This window comes from Aplidium turbinatum, chromosome 14 (assembly GCF_918807975.1).
Source record: "Aplidium turbinatum chromosome 14, kaAplTurb1.1, whole genome shotgun sequence".
In the NCBI taxonomy this organism is placed as follows: Eukaryota; Metazoa; Chordata; class Ascidiacea; order Aplousobranchia; family Polyclinidae; genus Aplidium; species Aplidium turbinatum.
This window is the reverse complement of record NC_137485.1, coordinates 10482990-10505443: the sequence shown is the minus strand read 5'-3', so window position 1 is coordinate 10505443 and position 22454 is coordinate 10482990. Positions and strand designations below refer to the sequence as shown.

The following is a 22454-nucleotide window of genomic DNA, read 5'->3' as shown; positions in this document are numbered from 1 at the left end:
CGGGGAATTTTTTCAATTTTTTTTTTTAAATTATTGGGTACCGTAGCCTAATTATCATTGCCGTTTTAGGGTTAGGGGTTTGGGGTTAGAGGTTAGGAACTCACCAAATCAGACTCACCGATTCGGACTCACCGAATAGTAGCAGACCCTCATACATACCACACCTGAACTCAAATTGGAGGTCAAATGTCATGCTCGAGTAAACATGTGCAATTGTGCATATAGCCTCAGAGGCTACATTTACTAAGATGGTGAATATAGTCTCTGCCTTTAATAAAGCCACGTTTTCTATGTTGTTGAAGAACTAGCGAAAAAAAAAGTGAGCATCTGGTGGATAACAGCTAATTTGTCCCTTGAACAATTTGTCCCTGAAAAGATTGAAATAAAAAATGAGCACAAAAACTTTAATTAGCAACTTTTTTATCTTTGATCTTTTCAAGAGACAAATTTTGTAACAAATTGTTCAAGGGATGAATTATTTTGCACTTGATTCATGCTCAAAGCCTAATGGCTGAGCATGTGGTTATTATGATATAGCCACTGTATGAATAAATTAGTTTTTCTGTTATAAGCTAGGCCTAGCCTACTTCTCTTTTCTGAAATTTATTAATTATTTTGCATTCAATAGCTTAAGTTTTAGTTAGGCTAAATAATGGAGTCTAACATGGAATTTGGTGATATTGAATTTCCTCCAGGAGTGAAAGATGTTTCTTCTGACATGAATCCAACGGAATTAGTGAAAGCATTAAAGGTTAGTTTTAGAGATGTAATTGTACCGGTATATCGATATTGGCTATTTTTGAAGTATTGGTAATCGTAAGATTTGGCCAATACTGTGGGTCTGTGGCCAATAGTAAAAATGTAAAAAAACGCATTTGCTGCGATTTTTGTCAGCAACGATATCATATAGATTTTTGAAGTAGTATATAACCATCGTGGAATGGCCCGTTTCGGTGAGTCCGATCCCTATTTGGTGATTTTTTCAATTTTTTTTTTAATTATCGGGTACCGTAGCCTAATTATCATTGCCGTTTTAGGGTTAGGGGTTAGAGGTTAGGAACTCACCGAATAGTAGCAGACCCAACTATCGTCACACTGGGAATGTAAAATAATAACAACCTGTTTAAGTTTTTGGCAGCCGATTGTAGCATCGAATAGACAGCGATAGACACGTGTTTCGCCCATGAGGCTGGGCTCATCAGTATCGCACTGTATTCTTGCCACTTGAGTAATCGACCGCCGCTTTACCAGTCAGTTTAACTCTTATCTTTGTGGAAAGAAAGAGCCAACAAAACCAGCAGGTGAGTAATCAGCCTTGTGCTGATAGCCGGGAAGAACGCCTTTCTTCACAACCTGTTCAAGTTTTTGACATCTCACATTCCCATGACTTCTTGCAAGTTTTGGCAAGGGTTACTTGCAGTGATTCTTTCACTAAAAAAAACGTTATGTTTCACCAGTTTTGCGTTGCTTTATTCGTGAATTGTGAGTGAGACTCAATTTCTCCAATGTGCATTGTGCATCATCTGTTTTTTTCCTCCTACTGAAGCATAAAACTTGTTTTTCGTCCATACGACGTCATGAAATTACAATCAACAAATTTGATCATCACAGGTGGTTTGATAGATGAAAAATAAATAGGTCTTGACTTTGAAGTGCAGTGGAACAAAGTATCTATTAATGATTAATCAATATGTGGTATACGTAGTCATATTCCATACCAAAAATTAAGTCCATATTATTTTTGAGGTTTACATCAGCTCCGCAGATCAGAAATTATAAGGTTGAGGCGCAACAAAACCTTTTACTGATTGGTTCAGTGCAGTGAGGATTGGTGGTCTCATTGCTTTCATTTTGAGTGATTAGACTCGTTTTCAATTCATTCTTGTTCATGGCGGACATGTCCGCCGTCACAGCATGTGATGTCTGTGGAAAGTCCGCCGAAAAATAGCACAGTCACTAGCGATACAAATCGTCATTGCATAGCACGAACAATAATTGTTGTGAGAATATAATTTTCCGCGCATTCTAGCCGCATCTAGAAAATGTTAATTGTATCCCTTGGCTTCCACTGAAGCAGGAAAACTTTCGATTTTTACGTTGCTTCAACGATGGATGACATTGAATCAACGTAACAAGGGTGAATTCTTTAAGAATCGATGGGAGTATGGCACTTTTACACTAATCAGAGTAATCACGTACAACTTAGTTCAAGTCTTACGTCACAATGTCTGGCTTTGAAAGAAAGAAAACAGTAAGAAAGAAAAGCCCAGGGAATATTCTGAAAGTGAGTATGAGTGCAACGAACCTCTTCGTCACTTTCGCTCACATGACACGCAAAAATAAACCAAAAGAAAAAAGCCTAGTGAAGCTTTGCACTGCAGAAAATAGTAGCATAGAGGTTTTCCGACTCGTGCCCAGAGCATTATGAGTTATGACCAAGAAGCAGGGTTGAGAAAAACCCGGGTTTTTTTAAAAAAGCCCAACCCGCCCGGGTTTTATTGTTTTTTTTTTAAAAAGATGCAAAAAAAAGTAGATTCATGCTTATTTCACCTCAAAACTACTTTTTACGAGTGAAGTGCCTTTCACTCACAGTACATGCTTGCATAACTCAATAAAATAATGCACTAGGGCTGTTGTTGCTTGAATGGTGCATCATCCATTAGTTTTAAGATCAAGTTGGATGTTGCATCATCCACTGATTTCTATACCAAGTTGATGCTACCGTGGTAGAAATCACATTATTGCATCATTTGTTTAGATTTGAAGGCAAGGAGCATTTATGCCATCATGTTTAAATATTTTTTATCATTTATATATATATTATATATAGTAATGGATGAGCAATTGAGCGATTGCGTGGCCAATTAGGCAAATGCTCTGAAACAGCCATGCGTTAGAATCCAGAATCTGTAATTGGTAAATAGCCTCCTAAATTGCATTTCACATCATATATACAGACTACAGTAGAGTAGTACTTTCACCAATTTAACTATAAGGCCTTCTTGCACAAATGAGTTTTAGTGTAGTATACACAAAGTGACATTACTTGATTTTTGTGTACTGTGCAATATCCACTGCGTTTTCAGTTTATTCTTGGAAATTACTTCACAATCACATCCTTAAGTCCTAATTTAAAGTTTGTTGTAAGTGCCTTGTAGTGTTTTTGTAAATTTTTTTAATTTTCCAATAAAAACTGGACAAATATGATGCTCTGGGTTTTTTTATGTTTTTTTTTTTGGTTTTTTTAAGTGGGTTTTATTAAAAAAAACCTACCCGGGTTTTTTTGGGTCGGGTAAAATACCAACAACCCTGCCAAGAAGCTACACGACCTTGTTCGGTGAAAGTTAATCAGTTATAATATGCGGGCGCGGCGTAAAGCAGCTACAGGGCGCTTTGACTCTTCAAGCGCACGTCGTTGCTCTGATGAAAGCCTTTCAGTGTGACTTAGCTGAAATTTTAAAAAGCCTTCTAAACCGTAGCTATAGTTCTCCAATGGCGAAGAATTATTTATCGAGGTAAAGTGATTAAGTAATAAGTATGATGATTGACGTTAAAATTCGTGTGTCCGCCGTGAGACTTAATTTGTCTGCCGAGATAGCTGGTCAGAGCGGACACGTTTGTCCGCCATCAACAAAAGCGATTTTCGAGGTCTGTTACGTATTAACATAACAATACATCAAAGCAACATTTCATAACCAGCATTCATGTATCTGTTTTTGCAGACCAACATTACGTTACATCATCGCAAACCAAGTAACGAAACAGAGATAGCGAAGAGCAACCACTAGGCCTGTAAGAAAACACAAAATAAATGTGACGCAAATAGGAGGGGGCATTTGCGAATAGTTCAGACATTCGAATCTATTCCAATACACTTATAACGAATTTAACATATTATGAAATCTGATTCGATATATTTTCTCCAAAGAAAGTGAAACAAGCACAAAATAGTCAAGGTTTTGTTTGGGGAACAAACTATGCGAGTATGCACGTTAACGTAAAATAATTACAATGCATTGTTTTTGGCTTTCGAAATCTTTTCCTATCCATTAACAAGATTTTGTTTTGCCGCCATTGATACAATCAAGTTATTCAAACGTAAAAGCAACATACAACGAGATTTAGCTTGATTTATTGTCTGCAAACGTTAAAACAATTAAAAAAACGGTTTGCAAGGAGGGTGTCAAGCAAGCAAAATGCGGATTAATTTTGGTGTTAGTCAACCAAACGATTATCGCACTAATGGCTGTTGCACTGTTGGATGCAGTGGAGTTGACCAGACAGATCGAATGCTATAGTCTGCGTTACATAACGATAATTATTACTGACCTTAAGAAATTAAACTAACAATTGGCTTATTTCACTTGCGGTTCTTCCGAAAGTTCTGCTTTAACGCTTTCAGAAGCAAACATTGTTTTCTTCATTGTTCAAACCAAATAAAACTATTCTAAATAAAATTTCGTACTTTTCTTGCAAAGTCAAACAGTTCAGCATTATAAGTTTTCCTGACTTTGCTGTGAAGTGACAAACTGTGAAAAATTGCCGCAAATCCGTTATCATTTTGGAAGTACAGAATGATGTTCGGTCAAGCACCGAAATTGTCGATTTGCACGACATTTTGTTTGTCAAACCGTGACTACGTACGCAGGTTGTGTACTGTGTAGCCTACGCAAATACAGGCGTTCAAAAATGCATTTCAATTCGCTTTTTTCCTTTTCGCTAATTTTTTAAATCTAATTGAGAAGAACCGAATATGATTGTTCATTCTTTGAGGATATCTGTTAGCTACTTTCAAAAATTTGATCTCAAGAATTAGCCAAAAATGCAACATTACTTCAACTAAACGCAATAAAATTGCTGGTCACAGTAATTCCAGGTCATATTGCGTCGAAATCCTGGCCAAATACTCGCAACTCCTAAACGAGATTATCCAGTTCTGAGGGGAAGCCTTGAAACCGGTAACTGCGATACCAATCGGCGTCTGTACGCTTGTGCATAATGTGCAACCTATTTTTTGCACTACTTGCTCGCAGTCCATCCATGATGAATAACATCAATGTGACGCGAAAAAAAAGATATACTGTGTACCGAATCTAAAAATTATTCAAATAGATTCGAATTATGTATTCTAAGTTGCCCATCCCTGGACGCAAATCGGCAACATCACAAGGCAGCGATGTTCTTTGACTTGTCAGGTGATCAATGAAGGAGTCGTTGCGTAGCCCGCAACCTACTAACGCTGTCATGACATACTGATAAAACCAGCTCATTGAAAACAACCCAATTGCATGGTTTTTTAAGCGTCTTGCGACGTACAAACAATGCAAAATTATACACTTTTGCTGCCTGGGTAGTCATATCAAGCTTGGGAAAAGCAACAACCAAACAACAAGTGCCCTTGGGTTCCATATTAATTGTTGAATAGTTTTTGTATGACTACACAAAGGACTTGGTTTTAATTTTATACGTTTTTGTTCTAAATTGTGATTTGGAGAGTTTGCGCAAACCCTTTATTTTTTCAGAAACTGCAATTATGATGTTTGTTTCTTCCCTTATGCCCCTCTTCAATCATAGCGGCCTTGTATTACTAAACAGTAAACACTACTATTATGACACAACAATGCAGAGAGATTGGATTGATTGGATCTTTACAACTAAATTATGCCGATTCAAAGCTGTTTTTAAGAGTTGATGCAAACAAGGGCGAACTTAACAATTAATCCAATTCATTGCAAATACCAAAACTGCTTCTTTTTGCAACACTAAAGTATCGGGAAAAATATTGGTATCAGTACATCTCTAGTTAGTTTTAAAGAAGTTTATTTAATTTGTTCTTGCAATATCTAAAAACTCAAATTCTGTGTTTTCAACCAGTGGACCAATGCTATTGCCTTGGCGGTGCATTGTTATGGTAGACCTATTTATCTGATGTTCTTAACTGATTTTACAAAGGTTTTTACTCATAGTTAATATTTTTTTCTACTTTTAGAAATGCTGCAAGTTTTTCTCTCAACTTGAGCAAGATGAGGAAGATGTTAAGCGACAATACCTTCCATTTTGTCGCTATATCGTACAAGATGAGTTTCTTAAAGAAATCACTGATGACAATTGTAAAATTCATATTGGATGCATTTTAGCTGATGTTTTTCGTCTTCATGCTCCAGAAAATCCCTTCCGATCTGGTGAAAAAGTAAAAGTAAGTGTTTGCTTTTTGTATAACGCAAGCCAATGTTTTTTTTAAGAACATCAATTCCATAAGGTTCTCTATTAACATTATGTATACTAACCTTTGAAAAATTCGCTGTTTCATTTAGGAAATCTTCATGTTTTTAACCGACCAGTTAAAGCTTCTAAAAGATTCCAAGGGTTCCATGTTTCCAAAAGCTTATCACATCCTTGAAAATGTTGCAACAATAAAGTCTTACAACATCTGCATTGATCTGGATGATTCCGATGCCGCAGGAGAAATATTTTGTTATTTGTTTAAGACCCTCTTCAGCACAGTCAAGTGAGTCAACTAATCAGTTGGTGCCAACCTCGCTGTGAAAGGAATAAAATTTATGTTTTGCCATATTCTATTTTTAGTTTGTCTATCACCATTACATATGCGCGTGTTTCTATTCAGGGTTTAAAATTGTCTGTCTTCAAATTATGTTTTGTATGGTTGATTTTTTCAATTTCTTGTTGTAACTAGTGAGGGGTGGAAGCTCGAGCGGAATATGTTGGTACACACTGATCTACCTTTTGTTTTGATCCTAATCTTTTTAATCTTAATTTTTTTTGGACTGAAAACTTCTCAATAAATTAAGTTTCATCTTCGAATCACTGGATGATTTACTCAAAGAAATCCAATTTCGACTACCGTACTTTTAAGTTTTTCTGTTTGAACTTGCGCATTGCCGTTTACATTGCGTAATAGCATTAAAATTGTGTAAAAATTACAACTTTTCCAAGTATCCACAGTTCCACACTCTACAGTAGTACAGTAATACACTTGTATAAAAATATGACGAGAAAAGTTGGTAAACAACTGATTTTCTCTACGTCTGACTTGTTAAAAAAAACTCCATCGTTCCTTAATATCACTATGCAGCAATTTCTCATTATTTCTTTTGATTCCCAGCTCTGGCCACGACAAGCAACTGAGGTCGCACATGCTCGATATCATGGGGTTTGCTATCACTGACAGTGGCTCTGTTCCTCAGCCGCTGCTTGATATCATACTGGAATGCTTGCTGGAAAAAACACGTAAAATGAACCCTTCTGCCAATGAGCTTGCAAAAGATTTGCTCAGACGAACTGCAAGTGTGATAGAGCAGTTTTTAATGCTGGTGATTAACATTTATTTTGTGTGACATGTCTTTCTTTATTGTATTTAGCTTGTGCGCAACACAGTAAATATTTAAGAATCTAAAAGCATGAGTAGGGATGTTCATTTCAGAATGCTTGCATATTCCAGAAGTATTTTGGACTTTGTTGATTTAAAAACATTTGCGGTGTATGAAATTCCATAAATCTAGGTTAGTTCGAGTTAAAACTGTAAGAAACAATGCGTTTTGCTCAAAACTTTGCCGCACTAAGTGACTTTATCGAATCGGTGCAAAATAATTAGCAAACATTAACGTAAACCCGAAGACCATACTGCAACAAGCAAAGCAATGCATCGCGCATCCATGCGTTCCAGACGTTCAAATCGATTTGCCAACTTTATCTACATTCATCTGCAGAACTACTGCACATCAAAGATTATGTGCGTGACCAGCGAAAAAAAAATTGTAGACCACAATTGTGTGTAATCAGAACATAGGGCAAGTTTTCCATCCCGGTTGAATACAGAATCGCTTCTAAAAGTTTTGTTATTTTGAAGCAGACATTCCTAAATATCAATAATGAAAAGTTTGGCGGTTCATCGTGCTTGTTAGTTTTTAGTCATGTAGCCTACCCAGGCTACTTCTGTTATGCTGTGTAATGTGTATTCATTCGATTTATTTACAATTTCGTGGACCAGGATTTGGACCCAGCAACATATTTCAAACTCAGCTCTCCATTCAGCGGCACCTGGAGGATGAAAAAATTTGCAAACAACATCACGCTACCAGTTTCATTGATGCGTCCTGCGTCAGTGGTTCAAAAAGCCTCTTCAAGTATGCGAACCGGCCAGTTTTAAGCTTCGAAAGAATCTATCCCAGTCCCAAAATAGAGTTTCCGCGATCTATCAATATTTAATCAGAAAGAAATGATGTAAAAACTATGACGAACGCATTCAAAATTATGATGACATCTATTGAATGTTTAGTTTTTCCAAAAAATGTTTAGTTTTTCCAAAACGTGGTGCTGGCGAACAAGCACGAAGTGAGCAGGTTGTCAAGTCAATGGATGAAGTTGATTCCGGAATTGTACAAAATAACTCCAACACTTTTGCTCAACACTCTTCCACAACTGGAACTAAAACTAAGGGTCTGTTTTCAAAAGAATGATTCTTGAGTGTTACTTTGACGAAATGGAACGTTGTTGAATTTTTTTAGATGGCTTAAAATCCTACCATATATCTGTGACTGGCTGCATTGCAATAAACTGTCAACCTTTCGTGAGTTCATGAAGTTAATTGTGTAAAGTTTCATTCGTGTAACATCAAATGTTGTTTTTTAGTACAAACATTCATGCTTTCCTTTTTATCAAAAATCGTGCTATTAACTAGCAATTAAGAAATTCCTGTATTGAAAGGGTGTATGCTGTTTTACATCCCGTTTGTTTGTGGTTCTACACTTTTTGTTGTGATATTGTTCTGTTTTATAATTAAGACACTGTACCGTGTATCCACATTCCACAATTTGCGGCATAGGCGCTGCTTTAAAAGAGCTTGTGTGGATAGTTTACTAAAATTTCATTTCTGCATTTCAATTTGACGATAGTTGTGACCATTATCGGTTATCATTAACGCCCCATGGCTTATTCTTTCAGGTTGACGACCCGAAAGAGCGCCTTCAAGTGGTCACTTTATTGTCACAAATGTTTTCGGAAAAGGACTCCAACCTGGCTGATCAGTATTCAACTTTATGGAACTGCTTCTTGGGCCGGTTTAATGACATCGATGCCGAGGTATTAATTCAAAATAATAAAATGTCTAAGAAAATGTAACAACCTACTGAACTTGCTGTCATCAATGTATTCTGGGATTACGAGATGCGAAAATTGTCGAAATTTGAAATTAAGGTAAAATGTGTAAACGTGACCTAAGCATGAGGACTTTTTGACTGGAAAGCGACAAAGCGGTTGTAGTCCAGCTAGCCAAAACTATCTTTTATACAACGTCTGTAAACCTTCTATCAATGTAAAAAAAGTAAATACGACAACAGTATTTACATAGCGCCACTTTCACGATGCAAAATTCAATTATAATTTTCGGTTAGTTGAATATTTTCAAGCTTTCAATGTTGAATTTGTCAAATTTCTAGCTTTATATGAATTACTAGACTATTACCTTACTGTATAAACAAGTAGCAGTGGCAGTAAGCTTAAAAATATGAGCACTACTGAGAACGGGTCTGCTTTAAAAGTTACTTCATTCAAAAAAAGTAACATCCGACTGCATAGGTCCGTGCATCGTGTGTCACCTTCTGTCGCGACTTCATCGTCAACCACGGTCGTGAGTCTCGCCTGTCCAGGGAGGTGGTATCGTTTTTCAAGCCCCGTCGTCATGACACTGACGAGAACGTACGCGTGGCTGTGGTTTCGGCCATCCGTGGAATAGCCATGAAGGATTTGCAACTTGCTTCAGACGAGCTTCTCGAGTTTCTGAAGGAAAGAGTTTTGGATAAAAAAGTACGTGTACGACGCATGGCAAGATGATGACTTGTCCATCTCTGTAATACATTAGACATTACATTTTTACAACTCTGCTAGTATTTTAATCTACTCAGCTGCGCCCCTATACGGCTACCCTGAAATTATCCGGTTTGCAAAGCGTTGATAGCAACTCACATCTGTGATGGATACAACACTAAATAGAACAAACTTTCTAATTATTGTACGCTTTCAACAATGCTCTTACAAATATCTGTTTCTTTCATTGTTTGAATAAAAAAATATTTTTTTGGGGGTAATTATATTGATTAACGATGGGATGGCGCAACGAGTAAGGCGTTGGCTTTCCAATAATGCAAACCTGGTTCGACTCCCGGCTTGAGCTGATTGTTGATAAACTCCGTTCACCTCTACCAGGGTGTAATAAATTGAGTGGGCATAATTGCTAAAGAAAAGACAGCCGAGAGAAAGGAATTGGCCACCCTACTCTCGTTAGTACCAAAGGCTTAGTACAATGGGAACTTTATCTTATCCCCGACAGCCGACACTTGGAATCACGTATATGACCGCCTTAGCCTTATGTTGAATAAACTCATCTTTTTACGTTGTTTTCGCGCAACAGTGGCGGGTTCGAGAAGCTGTGATTCGTGCCATGGCGGACATTTACAAAAAGTACACTGTGGGAGAGAGTGTTTCCAAAATCCATGTTCGAAGACTTCAATCTTTCAAAAGCAGGCTGCTGCATGTCTACTACAGGCAGAACATGGATGATTGGTAAGGAGGCTTACAAGACCATGCAACACACATATGATAAAGTGTGATTGATTCACTACCCAGACCAAAAATCAGTCGTTTTTTTGAATTTCCTGTGAAATCGAAAAATTCTCTTGAAAAAAAAGCAAGATATTACAAGCTCGTCATCAATTACAATCTCGCCATTGTGAATTTCCAGGGTGACGCCGCAAGCCTTAAAGCAGCCGGCGGCCATCGCGGCCATGGCCGCTAAGTAGTGCTTGAATGACCGCCGGTACTACCTCCTCGGTCGGCCAAGTTTGGCCGCCGGCTTCTTTTAGCCAATTATTTAATTTCGCAATAGAATAATCGTGGATTAACTGTCGAAAATATGTAGTATCAAAGAGTGACGCAGAATTAGGTCAGCACGTCATAATCACCACTGTTGTATTGTGCGGGAACATTTGCTATTGTATGGAATATCCAGCTGTGATCACCAGCGCTGTACGTCTTGTTTGTAATTCCCGACGTTTATTTTAACAAAGTCTTAATCCGAAGTGTTAATTTACATCGGCTGGCAATATTGTCGTTTTTATGTCGATTCAATGTTGTCGGACATTGAATCGTTGGTAAAACGGTGAACTAGGTTAGTTGACATCGAAAGAGAAAACACGTGTCTTCATAGTTGAGAAATGTTCACGCTATGGGCTAGTGACTTCACACCCTCAATGGTGACATCATATCGGTATAAATGGTCAGGTTTTATGAAAAGCGGTATGCAGTTTAAACAATTTAGTGTCGTTAGATGGTCCCGCAATACTGGATTACAATCCCGATAAAGTAGTTATTGCGTGGTACAACGATTCTATTGCAAAACATCGCCCAAACTTCAACAACGTTAAGTGATCATTTTAGCATTGTTGCAAGTTTAATTCTATTTACTTGTGCTATCGTTATTTCTATTTTGGCCTCCAAGCGCGCAAATTTGGCCGCCGAGAAGGAGCTCCCGGTAGGCCACGATGGCTGCCGGAAAAAAACACGAGTTTTAAGGGCTGTGACGTCTCGCCCAATGGCAATTCGTATTCAGGTTACTATTTCTCTAAGTTGTGAATGCATGGCAACAAAAGTGCTGATTTCCATAAATTATATATGATTAAATAGGCATATATATGACGGCATCAAGGGCTAGAATGGGAATCAGGCCTTGAAATTCAAGGAGTTAACTTGTCGCTGAAGTTTTATTGATGTGCGGTGTCATTTCGTCTAGCCAAAGAATAGCGGTTCCGTGCAATGTGAAATATTGCGGACAGAAAAAAAATTAAATTCACATGATGTCTGAAAAATTTTTCTCTCGAAAAATTTCATGTGTTAATTTAATAAACAATGCCTGCAGGCATTGAACCAATGTAAAAAATCGACTGATTTGCTGTCTAGGTACGAACCAAACATTAGCAAGATAATACTTTACTCATCTTATATCTCCCCAGCATGCTGCTGGAGCGTGTGTTGGTCAGCAGTTTGGTGCCCTACACTCTTTCGAATAAAGAAAGAATGAAGCAGCTTTTGGAGTTGTACGCCTCGGTGGATGACAATGCCGTCAAGTAAGTGTATGATGACAACTGAACCATGACAGCATGCACTCCATGCAGTATATAAATCTGGGGTTTTTTTTTGGTCATTTATCGGTCATTGACCGATTTTTTAGCAAAATGTCCGAAAAAAATGTAGTCAATTTGGTCAAAATGTCCGAAAAAATATATAGTCAATTGACTATTAATGACCAAAAATGACTAAAAATGATCGAAATAAATAAAAAATGACCGAATTTTTTCAAGTCATTTCGGACAAATGACCGAAAAGTCTCAGCAAAAAAAAAACCCAGATATAAATAGATGATTGACTGCAAAATTAATCGATTGAAATAGCACTGTTTGACATTCGAATTTGTGCATTTTCAATGCAGCTCTTGTTCCCTTGTTACTTGTCATTAAAATAGAATTAAATGCATCTGAAGAAAGCAGTCATCATCATCATCATATTGTTTGTTTGTTTGTTTATCTTTATCCTGCATTGCGGGAAAGCGGACGTGAGCGCTATGCATCGGTGTACGCCTTCCGACGTACACCTGACCCACGCTGCAGCCGACGGCAATGTCTGTTTCCGGTTGTCTACTCTACTTATGACTTAAATTTGGTACTACCTATTACTCGAAATCGATCAAAGCCTGTATTCAGCCTGTGGTAGCCCACTGCTAAGCGAAGGCCTCACCTTTTCTTGCCAATCTGAAGAAAGCAGTAATATCTGTAAAAAATGTAAAAGTAGTATTGAGAGATATTACATTTACACCGAACCCTAGAAAGCTGAGTAGACTACTAGAAGCAGTATGGAAGTTGTCAGGACCATTTTGTTGCAAAACAGCTCTAGCAATACAAGGGTAGCGATGGGAAAGGTTACACAACAATAAAAAAAAACAAGAAATTTGCACGAAGGGCGTCAGAAAGTAGTTGAGTTTGCCAAGGATTTGTTTATGATATGAAAAAAATAACTTAGTTTCATGGAGTTGTGCTGTTGTGTGGTGGTTTGCACGAGAAGGTCTGCAATCGTTAGTTGAACCAGATAAAGAAGCCTCTATGGTTTATATGCAAATTGATTTCACGTGTCCAAAACTTGCAATCGCTAGACGTACACTTGTGTGAAAAAAGTATTGACCATTAAGAGAAATCATTTCGTTGTTATTAATTCTACCACACACTCTTCAACGAACAAGTTCACAGTTTAAACGTTGCCTCTTTCATACAACACGGACGAAAGCACTGCCAGGGTGCTTTCCCTCGCTGCTCTTGTCTCATGCGTAGTGTCTTGTAAATAGGTCGCTCAAGAATACGTGCGTCTTTAACGCAGAGTGTTGATACATAATCTCTATACGATCTAACCCTCTTATTTTTATTGCAAGATCGTTAATGGAGATATTGAAGAAACAAAGGAGCATCAGGGTTTCTCTGAAGGATATTGTGGAGTCATTTGACTTTGAAGACGTAAGTACAGTAGATGGTATCGCAGCTTTTAGGACTTCATTTGTACCATTGGAGTATATCACTAAATGCATTTTACTAAGAAAACAGCTTTTACTTTTCTGATTTTATGTATTAATTTATTTAAAAAATACTTATTTACGACTTGACTTACTGAAGAATGACTTATTTATTTAAGAAGTAATCACAGATGATTAACTGTAGTTATTTATTTACGTTTTTTTCCAATTTAAACAACAAAACGAATTTTGCAGGAGCAAGAACAAAATAGAGTTCTTCTGTCGAAAGTTGTGTTCATCGCTTCGCAAATGCCTGGCAACACTCAACACACGAGAGAGAGCGTCAACAAATTTGTTCGCATTGCACACCAAGATCCAAAGATGCGCCAGTGGCTAGCTTACATCGTGGGAGAAAAGTACACTTGTCAAAAAGTTGCCGTAGCAGTGGTAAGTCGTTCAGCACTCGTCAAAACCACTTGCTTCAGAAGTTTCATTTTTTAAACTTTAGTTAGTTGATTTTCGAACCATGCGCATCAGGGTTGCCAGATACTCAAGTTATAGTAATGCCAAATTCATTATAAAATAACGCCAAAAAAGGACATCTGGCAACCCTGATGCGCATTTGTATTTCGCAGGATCACATTATGTGTTACAGTATTGGCACGCTCCTACTGTCATCGGAAGTGCTTGTTTATTCTATAAATTTATTATTTCTATTGAACGAGATGTTGTTTAGCTTCAGCGTTTCTTTGCCACAGCAAAACTGACCGAAGCGATATGTCTGATAGATCCCATTGCCACAGCACCACATATCAGCTAACGAACTTTATTTTGTTTTTTTAATTGATTCAACGTCTGCAGGCATAAATTCAATGCAAAAAAAAACAATATATCTTCCTCAAAATGAGATTTTAGCGTGCAATAAACTCATGCGTGACTGAGACGCGATTTTTATTATCCAGAGAGATATGTTGAAGAAGCTTGAAACCGACGGGGCGCCTAAAGCCGTCAAAGTTATTACTCAACAGCTACTGGAACGCGCTGTCATTGTGCCAGTCTTGATCGACCCTCCTTCCTTGAAGTAAGTTTGAACTGCTAATGCTGGTTTTTGTGCGTTGGACGTGTGTCGAGATCAGATGTAGTCGCGCAAAGGTTTTGTGATTGATTCCCGATGAGTGAAAAAAAATTTTTTTTTTCAGAATTTTGTTTGAATTGGTTAAGGAATCACTGGATGGAGTTTCTGACATTGACGAGTTGAATACTGAATCCGCACAACAAAGAAGCATGGAGCTGCTAAAAGTCAATAGCCGTTTGATTTTTGTTATTATTCGCAATATTTATACATAGTTAGTCCTAGGTTGTGCCAATCTTTATAATGTGGTGTTGTTTTTAATATCACATTTGGTAACATAGTAAACTAATTTCGAATTTTAGCTTGTGCAAAGAACCATTACTAAATTTAAGTCACGTCGACAGACGCTCTCGTTGCTTGCTCCTCATCTTTATTCCTCCGCCGAATGTTTTGAGGACCTCCTTGGATTCCTCCGTCGCACCAGGGAGGAGCACGTCGTCCAGCAATCTCTAATCATCCTGGAGCACACTGCATCAGTGATTGAGGAAAACTTCTCCGAAATTAGATCGTTAGTATTTTACTACACGACGCTATTCATGCATCACTTTGTCTGAGGTTAAAAATCAACCACAATGCTCCCCACACTTTTTTAAACTGAAATTTGTCACCAGCAGTAATTTTAACCAACGCCATAAGCTTTTTCTTTGAAGAACTTAGGATTCTGAACTTTATTTAACAGTAAATGTTTTAAAGACTAAACTGGAAGCCTATGTTTTGATCAGCAAAGTCCCAGACAACAAAATGCATCATTGTTACATTGTAAAAATGATGAGTTTTGATGTCTGAGGTTGTGCAAGTCGTCCTGTTGTAATGTCCATTTTCACTCAAACAATGCTGGTGAATAAATGATTTTTTAACTTCAGGGTTCTGTTGCCTGAGTTGAAGAATAAAGCAAAGTCTGGCACTTCGTCTCAAGTGAAACATGCCATCTACTGCATAAACAAGTTCACTTCAGTGAGAGAGGCCCCGTTGATGCAGGTATTGACGCAAATCTAGCTTGTTCTGCATTTAAAAAGTAGCAAAAATAGCTCTTCATTAAAAAAAATATTCTTTTTTGAGTAGATTGTGATTCCAGTTGATTTTGCATTTCTGTTATTTATCTTCACATGAAAGTCTGTGTAACTGTACTAGGCTTTTCTATCGTTTCTACGTAATCATTTTTGCTGTACTTATTTCTGTATGTGAGTACCATCAACACAGTTTGTTCATCATACGCTGAAAGTAACTTTCTACCTTTAGGTATTCGATTATTGTAAAGAGATGGCGACAACAGAGACTCCAAGCTTTAACCAAATGCTCTCCGTCTTGACTGCGCTAGGCTGCATAGCCGAAGTGCTTCCCGAGAAAGCCGGTGTTCAGTTACGAAGCGTAGTGGCGTCAGTTGTAGTCAAACAGGTCAGTGACGTCATCGAATCCCGGCTTGCTCTCTGCTGGCTGAAGCATTGCATTAAAAGGATGAAAAGGCGGAGATGTCAACCTTCGTTCATGTCATCAACTATCTTGCCAAGACTCAACATTGTGCTCTGGGTTGGTGTCGAACCCGCGCTCTTCTGATCGTTTGCAAAAGGTCGAAGGCTTGTCACTGCTTTCGTGTTTTTTTCTTCGAACTTTGTGTGCTTCCTAAATGTTGTTCTACTGTATTCTCATTTCTTATCTTCCTCAGGTCATCATGAAAACGTCAAACTCTTCAAGTATCGCCAAAACAAAGAAAAAGGAACAGAAATGGTGCGAAAAGTTTGAACTCAGCAGAGAAACGAAAGCAAAGGTAACGAAAGGCTAGATTAGTTTTGAAACAAACAAACTATTTCGCGTTTATTTGTATTAAATTACGAACCTGTTCACAAACTAAGAAAGTAGCCTAGTAACTTTTGACTGAAATAATTCATGAAAGTGAACTCTGAACTTTCAAACCGCTTGAAACTTTTGCTTCTCATTTGACGTCATCAAAAATGTGTATTTGGTTGACACTTGTTACAAAGCGACCAATAAAAAGCTGCATACGATAAATCTGCATGTAATGAACCTCTACTCTCGCAGATCGCCGGCATGAAATGCATCGTGCGTTGGTTGCACGGATTGCGCTCTAACGACTGTGACTGCTGTGGTTCCACCTTACGACTTCTTCAGCACATGCTGCACAACGAAGGCGACCTGATGAAGAGTGGAAACATACCGCGGGTATTCATTTGTTCCTACGTGCATTTCGTACATGCGATTGTGATCAGAAGTACAAACGGTAGTTGTTCACGACACCCCGCACTGTTTGGTTCCGTGGGAAGTATAGACACTCTGGTGTAGTAGTAGCAGTGTGTCTGCGAAATGGTCGCAAAATAAGCGCGGAAATATCTTATCATGCTTCTTTTAAGTTTAATTTGTTACCTTTTTTTTCGTTGATGGTGGCTGCTTGACTAGAAGACCTTCAAGGTCACTTAGCAGCCCCCGTTGCAGTATCCACACATTCTACGTGATCGTTTGTTTTATTTGCCTTTGTTTTATGAATGCGTGTTATTTATACTCGCAACAAAATAAACTTCAACTTCTCCACTTCAACTTTCACACGTAATGTTTCTGCTTTTTTGTTTTTCACAAATTAGCTACTTTCTGCCGTTATAGATTTAACTTGAAGTATCAAGCCTGTCAATTGAGTTAGCAATTTCTCTTTTAGTCTTTGCCTCGGTTTATCGCCGCTGTTGTTGCTGTTTTAGTCATCAAACTGCAAAGTAGACTGCTTTATTTGATCTTTTTTTTGATCGGTACAAAATCACATCATATTTTTTTTATCATTTGTATGGCTCAAAAGGAATATGTTCTCTCAAAAGGAGAAAATACTTGCCATAAAATTGTCTCCATTCCTCCAGGTTGATATGTCGCATCTGAGACTGCAAGCCGCTTACTGTGTGTTGAAGATAGCGCAAGTATCTGAATACAAGGAGTTGTTCAAGCCGGAAATTTACCAGGAATTGGCAATGTTAATTAACGTAAGTTGTACGTGGTTTGTTTCACATGTGGTGGGAAACTGTTTTTGAGTAAACGCAAACTATTTAGTTGTCACATAAACCTCATCAGGATAAAAATAAATAGCTACTGTGGCTTAGGAATACATTTCAGGTTAACAACGTTAGCAGCCAGCAACAAGGTTTGTGAAGCTGTGACTGTTCCAACGTGTCTTGCGTTACGTTTATTTGCAAAATGGTTTACGGTAGTTTGTTTGTTTCTTCTCAATGTTGTTTTATTGGAAAAGTTTTTTTTTATCAGGATTCGGTGCTCGAGGTGCGAAGAAACTTCTTGAACAAGTTGTATAAAAGCCTCTTCCGATTTCAAATCCACATCTCATTTCTATCTCTCTTCTCAATGGTCTCCCAGGTGGGGTTGATATTGCTAGACTCTCGGTACGATGTGACAACTGTGTCTTACGACGACAATGTTTGACAAGTGACCGCTACCTGCCCAAATATCAGTATATCTGAAATCAGTGAAATCATCTGTCTTTTTTTACATTGATGAAAAGAGACTTTACAGTGTGAAAATAGCCTAATTTGCTAGTTAAAATGGCTCTACCTCGGCTTTACATTTACGACCATCATGGCATTGAGTAAACGACTGTGGACAAAAATTCTGCTTCTGGGAGCACGACCAACTTAACAGTAACGACGAAACAATTAAAAAAGTTGAAAATTACTCTACATGCTGCGGTGTTGGATAATATCTCATCCATGGTGGTGGTTTATCTGAAAAAAAAGTAAGCGTTGCCGATATATTACTCATACAACAAAATCCGTTATTTTTATATTGATTCAACGTCTGCAGACGTTGAATCAATGTAAAATTGGCGAATTTTGCTCTATGAGTACAGTGTTTTACAGCAACTTCAAACCTCCGTTTCCTTGTGTCCATTTTTATATGCATCACCAGCATTTCGACATTATTGCCGGGCGATTTTGAATTCATTTTTCAAATCAGGAAACCATGAAGGAACAGCGGGAGCAAGGAACCTACTTGTATCATCAACTCATCAAAAGAAACCGGGAATTCGGGAAACAGAACATCATGGGGAGCAGTAAGTGAACAGATACTGTACGTCCCTTTGCAACTGTTGATGCTTGCGGCTGTGTAGAGGCAGTTTTTGTTGTTTGACACTTTTTTAACCCGTTGTCCTGCAAAGCACATTGCAGATTGTATCATCAATTGATCTTTTTTGTCGTGTGATCGGTAGGTGTAAGTTTTTATTACAGCACGAAGGCTATTTTTCATGCAAACACTAGTTGCGAATGCGGACGGGCCCAAACAATGCAACACATGAAAATAGTGAAAATGAACTGTAGTAGATTGGCAAACGACAGTTTCATATTGATTTTATCGAGTTGTTTGTATTGCTCCGGCAAGGAGATAGAAGTTGTTTTTAATTAAAGTATTAAAATGCGTGATGAATGTGACTGCAATGTCCCTAGCTTTTCAAGCACCCTGCTGTAAGGTGTTGTCGTACCAAAAACGAGAATTACCAATGACGAGGCTTCAAAGTTTATAACTAACATTTCATGTGAGCTTTTTTGTGTTTAGAATTTACCAATACAATGCTGCCAGAGTACATGCTTCCACAGCTTGTGTACCTTCTCGCTAACGATCCCGACTTTCTCGAGGGAATATCAAAGAGAAGTCTTGCCAGGATAAAAGAGTAAGTTAGGGATCGTTCCTTCAGTCACGTCATCGCATCGACGGCTGCATCACCCACATAGTTAAGATTGGTCATGGCAACCCTTGTTCATGGTTACAACTCCCATTGTCATTACTCAGTTTTGCTTTTCATCGTTGATTGGTAACAGTATTGCAGCACGCGTAAGGAAATCCAGCAATTGATAAGTTGTACGAAGTTGTTTTCATCCGTTTGGGCGCTGTCGCATTGACTGCATTAGCAAAAGTTTCTACTCGAGGAATCAGTGGTGGAATGTAAAATCTTCATCTACTGGTCCCGTGCTGTCAATTGTTGAATTTTGAGACTGATAACCAGTTTCAACTTGTTAAAACCCACCACTGAGAAAGGATATTTACAGCTGTATGAAACGTTTCCATTTCAACTGATGTTCATTCTTTTCTTTAATACCACCCTTTATTATAAATCATTTGTACGAATTTACAAATTTTGCTTTATTAAGTGCTCCAGTAACTAAAAGCTAAGAATCTATGGATCATCATTCATCAGTAACCCCGAGAAAGTTGATACAGTTGTTTGAATAGAATTACTGAAACAAACATTTAACTGCAAGGAATATTTTCATGTTATCTGTAAATTTTGTGGCGATATTTCTGAATTATTATTTTCAGTGCACAACTTTGTATTTTCTTTGGTGTAATGAAAAAATCTTCTACTTTCAGCTGCATCCATTTCATCCTCGATCCTCTTTTGACTAAAGATCACCCCGAGAGCTTTGGCTTCATCAAACGCTTGGCTGAGAATCTGAAACGATCAAAAATTGCTGGCAACACTAAAGACGTGCAGAGAAATGAGGTATGCGAGGCAAGACAAGACCTGGTTGGGTTTTGTCAAGTTCATAAGCGCTTTAACACAAACTGTGAGCGATGATGTCTTTGACAAAGCAGAGTGTCCTTTCAGAACATCTACGCTGTGTGCGATCTCATAGTGCAACATGTCCTGCAACGGTCCAGTCAATACGCGGTCGCCATATTGGAACCGGTTGATAAATCGGTGGCCAAGTTTATCCCAAGCCGCCTCTTCACCACGGTAAGCCTTTTCGTCATTCTGCTGCTCATGTTACCGATCGAATTAACTCGAAGTGTCAAGTCGCTTGCATTGTTGCGCGGCTTGTTACGTCACTTAGATGCACTGACTCGGTTTACATAGCGCAACGTTTAACAGACGTAAAAACTAAATCACAATCTGGGCAGTGACCTTCACACAACCAAAAAGGTTCAGGTCACGTCATCGTTTAATGCAGGGGTTTCCAACCTTTTTTACACCGTGGCCCCCTTTAAAAAATTTTAAAAATCAATAGCCCATCTATTTTTTTCAACCTTTTGAAAAAATTAAGAAACGTCATTTTAATTAAAAAAAAAACTTGTTTATACAGTAAACGGCAAAGACCATTTCGTGAAGATTTGGGCTAAATGTACCAGTATTTTTATTAAATTTTAAGTTATTTTTTTGTTATATAGTGTTGGAGTGGACTCAGAGATGATAAATTAAAAAAATTATTATTTTTCAAAATTTTCCATGGCCCCTTGAAAAAAGCTCATGGCCCACTAGGGGGCCATGGACCCCAGGTTGGGAACCCCTGGTTTAATGGAATAGATTTTGTAGACTTCGATGTTTCATCATGGATACTTCTAAAATCTAAATCATGGAGTTTCAAAACTCATCTTGCCAACTTTTCTTTCAATGCAACGTTGGCCAACACTGACGATGTGAAATGGATGCAGTGAACTTGTCATTAAATTCCTGCAATTCCTTTCCAGCCGAGCGGCCCGGAAAACAACAAGATTTATCTTCCCCGGGAATTTTATTCCAATGTCAAGCAAGTCCCTACCCCCGCCACCACTGCTGCACTCGGTGGCGATAGATATCGGAAAAGTTTTGCCCACCAGTCCACAAGGTGATGTATTGAATCAGCTGTGATCATTCGTTAGATATAAATAATATGCCAATGTGTGTGGTTTAGCCATGAGTATGAAAATTTGCGATTGCTGCATTGGAAGATATGGCTCCAGTAACCGGCCAGTCACTTTATGGGGTTTCCATCATGCTTTCAACGCCAAGTAGTTGTGTATTATTGCATTTGCAGAAACCCAAATTCACAAAAAAATAAAAATTGCATGTAAAATTTAAGAGGTCGTCTTGGCTCTTTGAAATATCTTATAAATACAAAAATTATGTATGTCCTCACTTATGGCCGCTATATTCCCATGGAAACATGTACTAATGTACTTGTTTTGTACCCGGGACTTTTGGTGTGAAAACACCACACTTTTAATATGTTTCAAGGGCAACAACTTGTTGATAGATTAATCTTGTTTTGAATCCTTTGTTAGCTTGTTGGAATTTGGATTTGAAAGAGTCCTTGCAAAGCCTAAAAAGCGAAAGAACCAATTGACAGTGTTCGGGGGAAAGACAAAGGTCTTGAGTGAAAAGTAAGATAGAGTAGCAGACAGTCTAGTATTAGATAATGATCTGAAGAAGAAGCTAAAGTGCAGAGGGCACATCGGTATCCTATGTGAGACCGCAGAAACGGTGAAATAAGCGATGTTTTCAAAGTTAAAGTTTGAAATGTCGTATTGTGGCAGCAATCAGTTCCGGCTTCTTATTGGCCCACGCATGCAAGCATTAAGAGTGCTTGTATGCGCGATCACCCCGTATCGCTCAATATGCGCGATCACCCGATATCGCTCAATATAAGAGATAATTATAGCAAACAATATTGAAGGATTCGAATTTGAGGTTTCTATGGCTAATTGGCTATATCTTCAGCAATCACGTGACAACAGAACTGCATTTTTTAAATTCAGAGCTTTTTCTGTCATTTTTTTTATTTTTATTTCTCTTGAATGCAAATGCTTCGCTTTGCAAAGTAGCTTCTTTTGCGAACAGTTGCAATTTTCGCCATCAACGTTTTCGGGATGACAATAAAAGCAGCTACCAGGTTACAATGCGACATTGAGTATGTCAGTGAACAGGCCAAGGCGGCAAGACCTTGTAAGCTTTAATAGTTCATTTATTTTATGAGTATTTAGGTACAATGGCACATG

General features: G+C 38.1%; 1 protein-coding gene across 2 annotated transcripts in view; it reads left to right on the top strand.

The window, feature by feature from the left end:
• The first annotated feature begins 628 nt into the window (after window positions 1-628).
• Window positions 629-22454, top strand: part of LOC145783353 (sister chromatid cohesion protein PDS5 homolog B-A-like) — a 36861-nt gene continuing 15035 nt past the window's right edge. The window contains exons 1-26 of one of the 2 annotated variants that reach the window (XM_082595203.1): window positions 629-751; window positions 5990-6196; window positions 6315-6508; window positions 7124-7331; window positions 8317-8457; window positions 8962-9099; window positions 9595-9822; window positions 10427-10578; window positions 12024-12137; window positions 13490-13571; window positions 13823-14014; window positions 14530-14648; window positions 14767-14866; window positions 15044-15207; window positions 15563-15677; window positions 15939-16094; window positions 16363-16464; window positions 16737-16877; window positions 17558-17677; window positions 17955-18062; window positions 18660-18756; window positions 19257-19371; window positions 20070-20202; window positions 20308-20436; window positions 21168-21304; window positions 21741-21839. In XM_082595203.1, the coding sequence (XP_082451329.1) occupies window positions 653-751; window positions 5990-6196; window positions 6315-6508; window positions 7124-7331; window positions 8317-8457; window positions 8962-9099; window positions 9595-9822; window positions 10427-10578; window positions 12024-12137; window positions 13490-13571; window positions 13823-14014; window positions 14530-14648; window positions 14767-14866; window positions 15044-15207; window positions 15563-15677; window positions 15939-16094; window positions 16363-16464; window positions 16737-16877; window positions 17558-17677; window positions 17955-18062; window positions 18660-18756; window positions 19257-19371; window positions 20070-20202; window positions 20308-20436; window positions 21168-21304; window positions 21741-21839 (3590 nt within the window). In that variant the 5' untranslated portion in view covers window positions 629-652. The remainder of the gene's footprint in view (window positions 752-5989; window positions 6197-6314; window positions 6509-7123; window positions 7332-8316; window positions 8458-8961; window positions 9100-9594; window positions 9823-10426; window positions 10579-12023; window positions 12138-13489; window positions 13572-13822; window positions 14015-14529; window positions 14649-14766; window positions 14867-15043; window positions 15208-15562; window positions 15678-15938; window positions 16095-16362; window positions 16465-16736; window positions 16878-17557; window positions 17678-17954; window positions 18063-18659; window positions 18757-19256; window positions 19372-20069; window positions 20203-20307; window positions 20437-21167; window positions 21305-21740; window positions 21840-22454) is intronic. The other variant, XM_082595204.1, reaches the window with a different exon arrangement.